We start from the raw sequence: 7137 nt of genomic DNA on the forward strand, positions 1-7137 counted from the left end.
TAGTAAAACATTTATTTTATTGATGATATCTTCTAACATAAGAGAGAGTACATCTGCATGAAATCGCCACTTCAAATTTAAATGCTCCAACACTTATTTTTGGATAAAAGGATTGCAACTTCATTTACTTATTTTTAAGAAAGATAGATGACCATAGGTAGGTAGGCATCCATGGATGGTTAATCAACTCCTTCAATGCTCCTAAACCAGTGAGTATAATTTGAAGTTGCAGCCCCAGCAGAGACATCGTCCATCACCCACTCATGTCCTTTAGGATAGTATATACCATTACGTGGATGAGGAAACCAGTAAGTTGGAGACTGATTCTCCCCCTTCTTTGCCTTACCCTTGGAGTCTCTGCTCTGCTCAGTTTCTTTTGCATGGGCCAAGTTGTGGACACCACGCTCTCCCACCTTGGCTATCCTGCAAGATTTAAACAAGCCCAATTCAAAAAATGCAAGGGCTCCGTTTGGTTCCAAAGCAAATGAAAGTTTCAAAAAATTATTATTATTTTATCAATTTTCTATCAAGGATCCGTAGGCCAATTAGGATGACAATCCAAAGGCTGCCAGGTGGCATCCCAACTCAAGGAAGGCCGGCCAAGGGAAAGAGTGGTGGGGCACTCGAACTCTAGACTGCTTCACAAGCAGTTCCAAATCCAATTGCGCTATGCAAATGGTGGCAAATATTTTAAATATTGTTATTAAATTTTATTTTATATTACAATTAAATTTATTAATTTTAAAAGTAAAATAAATTTCACATCTAAAAAGTGTAATTACTAAATGGGAAATGTTAGTACACGACACTCAAGTGTGTGAAGGAATCTGCACTTTGCATGCCAAGACAAAATGCTGGGGCATGCCCTCTCTCTCTCTCAAAACCCCATATTTATGGATTCATACCCAGGGTTCTCATACACTTGAATTAATACTCGCCATTGTGAGAAATCCTCTCACTTAGTTAAGTCGTAATGATTATAAGATTTTTATTTTTTTATTTTTAACAGAAATGATTTCACTTCCCTTTACTTGTATTTAGGCCACGCTAAATAAATTTATGATGATACTTCACTTTGTAAAATGGTTGTTACTTCCCATATGCAAGAATATCCAGAAAGAATGAATAGTATAGATAGTGTGATGGTTTAACTAGCAGAATTTTGGTACAAATGATTTTCAAAAGTTCCATTTATTTGCAAGAGAAATAAAAGGGATGGAAAGTGAAATCAGTAATAGTACATTTTTTTTTTGTAATAATTACCTCACATAAGTGTGAAAATAATTTCAAAATATTTCAAATTTGGTTATTAAATTTTACTTTACTTTGCAACCAAATCCTTTCGATTTGAAAAATACAATAAATATCACATTTGAAAAATGGGAAAAGGTTGGGTATGCCGCCGATATCAAGTATACTAGCACCCATTGTGTCTATCTCTCTCTTTCCTTTTTCTGAAATGACCCCCATATCCTTCCTGAATGATACTCCATCATGTGTTCTTATTGGTGTTATCCACTAACATACTTGATATCGGCGGCATACCTATCCCTCTCCCTTGAAAAATATACTTACTAAATGAGATGTTTTCCCCACGATGATTCTCCACACCACACCAATGGATGTGTTGAGAACGGTATCATCCAAAAGGTGCCAACAGGGTCAAGGCAATACTACACTGGCACCGTGAGAATTTTTTTTTCCAATTACCAAATATGATAAGAGTTATAGGTTGATTACACAATTATGATTATAAAAGTCTTTCCTTTTCTTTTTAAAACTTATTTCACTTCTTTTCCTTTCCTTTCCTTTTACTAGCCAAACAGAATCCAAGAATCCATCTTAATGACGTATGCGTCCTGTTTAAGAAATATTTACAATGGTAAAGAATTAATTCTTCTACCCATTGGGTGATAACCCAAAAAAACAAAAAATTATAACATGAGAAGAGTGTTGAAATTTCATTTTACATGGGAAACAGTAAATTTAATGTCTTCTAGATTCAGATTTTACTGTTGGAGAAGTACTTAATTAGTGAAGTTTCCAAAAAAATTAGGGAAACTTAATTAGCAGTAAATATAGTATAGTGGTTAATTAGGAAATCATTCTAAAGCCTCGTTTGGCTATTGTTTCTGATTGTTATATCCTGGGATTCTTAGGAGATTAATAGGCTCAGATCCTAGAACCCTTGAATAATTACTCCTTGATTTTGGATTCAGAAATTTGGAGGGAAAATCAAAGTTGCTGAACTACCCTGCACGACAAACTCAGATTTATCAGAAATAAGGCTAACACAATTGACTTTTGTCTAAAATCCATAATCAGAAGTTCTGCCAAACATGGCTTAAGACTAGAAGCCTCAATTCTAGCTCCACCACCAACAGTTGCTGAGGACATTTCTGTGTTCATATACTCAACAGTCAAAAAATAGAAATAAAAATAAGTTTGATTAAAATATCCTAAATGTGTAAAAACAAATGGAAAACTAGTAGTAACTAATGAATTGTAAACAAAAATCTAAAAGACAAGAACAGATTACCAGAGTGAAGTTATTATTTTCGATTTCGTGAGCACCGATTTGACCATCTGTTGGCAAAAATTGGTTCAGGAAATTGTTTCCAAAGAGTGGTTCTGCAAGTCCCCCCGCTATGTTCTCCCAGCTTGGTCTTATTCAAGGTTGTAACCCTATTTATACCTGATGATTATTATTTGTCTTTTCTCCAAATAGTGATTTTAGTGGAAGAAAGAATCTATTCATTTGTCATAATTTATGGAGAAAGAACACACATTACATAATTAAACGTAAAGCTCAAAAACTGTTCTTCTTTTGGTTTTATTTTTATAGCTAGGTTTTCATATAAGGCCACCCTTCATCATGTAGGGAGTAGAAATGGTATTACACAATTGTCCTTTCATGTCTATTTAATGATGAAAATGTATATAATTGTGTACAATTTTTTTTTTCCATATTTATTTATTATTTTTTCGCTTTAAAGGAACCCATTTGTGGTGTTCAATCTTGTTCCCCAACACAAGATTAGAAACCCACCAAGAAGAGGATAGCTTATAAAATTAGCATTCATTATTAGATGCTTTGAAAGGATTCTTTGATTAGATTACTTGAGAATATTTATTTATGGAAAAAAAATCTTTCCAAAAATTGTTATTAATTTTTTGCATTGGAAGAAGAGGAGGACAAGGTTGCAGCCCTTGTTTAATCTCTTATGGTTATTATTGTTTTTTCTCCAAATTATGATCAAGTGGAAGAAAGAATCTATTCACTTATCCTCCTTTGTAGAGAGGACAGACCTTACACAGTTAAACATAACATTCAAAGCCTTTACTCTTTTTTCCTTTGACTTTCCCATAATTATTGTTATTTATCCATTTTTCTTTTAATTTCTCCTTAATTATAATTTTTTTTTTTTAGAGGAACCCCACAAAGATGAGGATGGATTAATCTTATTTTTCTCTCCAAATTGTCATTAAGTGGAGGAAAGGATCTCTTCACTAGTTCTCCTCCATAGAGCAAGGGTACAGATCTTACAAAGTTAAACGTAACATTCAAAACCTTTTTTCCCTTTTTCCTTTGACTGCCCCCTTGTTATTGTTCTTTTTTTTATTTTTCCTTTAATTTGCCTTTAATTATTATAATTTTTTTTTTTGTTTACGGATCCAGGTTTTTTGGGGCTCAGCATTGTTCCCCAACACACACCAATAGAAACCCAAAATGAAAAGGATAAATTATTCTTATTTTTTTCACCAAATTATGATTAAGTGAAAGAAATGATCTCTTTACTTGTCCTCATTGGTAGAGTAAGAGGGCAGACCTTACAAAGTTAAAAGTTAACATTAAAAGCCCTTTTTTTTTTTTTTTTTCTCTTTCCTTTGATTTCCCCTTAATTATTATTATTAATTTTTCCCTTTTCCTTTAATTTCTCCTTAATTATAATATTTTTTTCTCTTTAAAGGAACCAGGATTTTGTGGTGCTCAATCTCGTTCCCCAACACACCATTAAAAACCTACAAAGAAGAGAATAGATTATAAAGTGATCATTCATTATTTGATTCTTTGAAAGGATTTTCAATCAAGATTTCATACTTGAGAATATGTGACTAAGATTGTTACCAGTATTTTTGCTTTAGAAGAAGTGGGGATGAGTGAAAAACTAAACATGAATGAGATGATGATGCTATGGTGAAGTAAATTATCTCCTGCCTTGCCTCTTAATGTTGCTATATCGAACCCATCATACATTTCTACCCAAAAAAAAAACACATCATACATGAGTGGTGGCAAATTAGGGGCCCGTTTAATAACGTTTCAAGAAACGCATTTCTACCGTTTCTGGACCCGTTTGATAATGTTTCAAGAAACGCGTTTTTTGTTTCCACAAAAGGTAGAAACGGAACAAAAAACATTTGATAAAACTGTTTCATTTCACTTGTTTTCAGAAAAAAAAAAATTGAAATTTTTACCTAGTTATGTTTCTAGAAATGACTCGTGGCATTCTTTCGCTGGTTACTATCGACTTCCAGAAACATAACTTATGAAACACTTTCAATTCCGTTTGTTTCTGGAACAGAAACGTTATCAAACAGGCCCTAAGTGTGAGATTACAATCAGTCTGACCACATCAAGGGTTAGCCAAAACATATCAGAATTGACCCATCATTTCTATCCTGAGCAAACAATGGAAAGAACAAATTGACATGCTCAGGCACCGTTTAACAACATTCTATTTCTATCGTTTCTACGTTTTCTTGTTCACAGAAACGGAGAAACAACCCAAAAAGCGTTTGATAAAGTTGTTCCGTTTCACCCGTTTCTAGAAACATAAATCAAAATTCATGCCTATTTACAATTCTAGAAACGAATTTGAGAGGAAAAAAAAAAGGCTATTGTGCCGAATAAATCTCTCAACTATTTAAACCTAAAAAGAGGCAACCGAACCCTCTCTCCCTTTTGGACATCCGATGATACTATTGGGTTTTTAGTTGCATTATGTTTGCAAAAAATGTTTCGAGAAACAGATTTATCAAACACAAAAAAATCCATTTTTATTTTTGAAAACGTATAAAGCTGTTTCAATAGAATCGTTATCAAACGATGCCTTGATGTATTACTCATCTACTAATGGTCCTCTTCTTGTGTTTTGTTAATACAAAGAATGTTTGAGAAATTTTCCCTTCATCTTGCATGGCATCGTTTACCAACGAATCTAACATCATCATCAATACCTTCTTATTTGTTGAAATAACCAAATTCATGTTATTCACAGCTTCTTGACACCTATCCAAACACAATGATGCCCATTAATGAAGAAATTTCTCCTTCACTGTGGTTTAAGGAAAAATCAGTCGAAGATATATATAAGTTCTATGCTTTCATAATGCTACCATTAAATTCTTAAAATGCTTTCCCATGCTGATCATAGGTCCTATAGGAGAGGCCAAAGCTCTGCAGAAATAATATAAATAAATGGGAGAAGGTTATCTGAGAATCAGAGAAAGCAGTATAGAAAAGCACACCTATGAGGTGAGGTAAAATATCAAAGCGGCGATGTCATTTCATGTGAGGAGATAAGAGAAAAAAAAAAAGAAGTAAATGCGTATCCTATCCAGCCGCTTTGAGAACCTTGTCACTAAATATATAAATAGAAGGAAAAGGCCAAAGCTGTGCTGGATATGAATAACCCAGCTCAGCTTTCTTTGATTCGACATATGGTAAAACCTTTCCACTATTTGACTATTTTATAGGTGCAGTCCTAACTATCAAGTGTTGTGTGGCCATTATCATCCAGCATTCCTCCGAACATGTACCCTTCTTTTGATTGCCTCTTGTAAGTAGTATTGTCTTGCATGTTTTTTAAGTACACATATGAAATGACAAGTTTAACCCTCACTAGAAAGAAAAAATGCATTAAAATAAGAGAACAATAAAAATAAGTGAACAACAAAAGTGTGTTAGAAAATTAGGGAAAATGCTGGATATATCGCCAGTATACCGTAAGCTAGCACCCACTATGTCTCTCTTTTTTCGCCTTTTTAAAATGACCCCATATCCTTCTTGTATGATACCCCATCATATCCCCCATTAATGCTGTCCGCTAGCTTATTGTATACTGGCAGCATACCTTATCCCTCTCCCTAGAAATTATTTGACACCTCGAGGGCGTCAATAAAAAAGATTACCATCTTTAAAAGAGAAATGTTGAACCAAAAGCAGCCAATGGTCACTTAAAGCATGAGCAAATCAAACTTATAGAGGCACAGATAGGGAAATGATTCAAAACAATAAAAGGCATAATACCTAGGTCATAGTACACCCCCCCTCTCCCCCTCCCCTCTTTTTTTTGGTGTAGGTCATAGTCCTTTCATGTCCGAAGATATTGTACTAGGAAAGAACTATATGTTCAAACAAAGAATACTGAACACTTGGTTCCTTCCATACCAAGAAGTGCTTGAAAAGTACACCTTACAAAGACAAAGTTAAAGTAAGTAAAATCCAAAGCTTTTTCCTCTTTAAATTCTCTTTATACATCACTCTCCTCTATGTGGTGCTCAACCTTGGTTCTAAATCCCACTATCTGATGCCCACCATGAGGAGGATCAAGACTGAAACCATTTTTCTAGGATGCTTTTTTGGTCTAAAATTAGTAAATAGATCTCAAGAAGTAGCATTGTTTATACCTTCTCTAGCTTTTGGATTGGGCATCTCACTCACCACTAATAAACATCATTAATAAGCAAACATTAGTGGGTAAAGGTGCAAGCTAGGACCAATTAGTCTGTTGCCATTGGAATCTTTGGACTAAACCAAATTTTAAGTGCTTCAGATAACCCAAATTTCATTGATCACTGGCTTGCAAATACAGATGCACATATAACTTGTCAATAATTTTTCTGGCCATCTAAAAATCCAAGATTCCAAGGTTGACAATAGATAATACAATAAGCTAGACCACAAAAATGGTGGTTTTGGAAATTTTTTGGCCTTTACTTGTAACATGTCATATTGGCTAAACCCAAGTATGTTTGATAGGATTAGGGTTTAAAAGCAAGAACTGTAGCAACATGATCAAGAGTTTGGTCTGGCATATCATGGAAACAAGGCACTGTGTTACTTTTTTTTTT

The 7137-nt window shown here is 34.0% G+C and overlaps 1 protein-coding gene across 10 annotated transcripts in view; it reads right to left on the reverse strand.

Annotated features, from left to right (window-relative positions):
• Positions 1 to 1445: 1445 nt before the first annotated feature.
• Positions 1446 to 7137, reverse strand: part of LOC122074692 (protein arginine N-methyltransferase 2-like) — a 13513-nt gene continuing 7821 nt past the window's right edge. For 2 of the 10 annotated variants that reach the window (XR_006139016.1, XR_006139021.1), the window contains one exon: positions 1446 to 2254. Coding sequence is in view for 1 of the 10 variants with exons in the window: in XM_042639638.1 (XP_042495572.1) it covers positions 5769 to 5905 (137 nt within the window). In the remaining 9 variants the exon portion in view is untranslated. Of the gene's footprint in view, positions 2255 to 2694; positions 4024 to 5225; positions 5462 to 5519; positions 5906 to 7137 lie in introns of those variants that run through there. The other 8 variants (XR_006139015.1, XR_006139019.1, XR_006139014.1 and 5 more) reach the window with 4 other exon arrangements.

Source organism: Macadamia integrifolia, chromosome 3 (assembly GCF_013358625.1).
Source record: "Macadamia integrifolia cultivar HAES 741 chromosome 3, SCU_Mint_v3, whole genome shotgun sequence".
Classification (NCBI taxonomy): domain Eukaryota; kingdom Viridiplantae; phylum Streptophyta; class Magnoliopsida; order Proteales; family Proteaceae; genus Macadamia; species Macadamia integrifolia.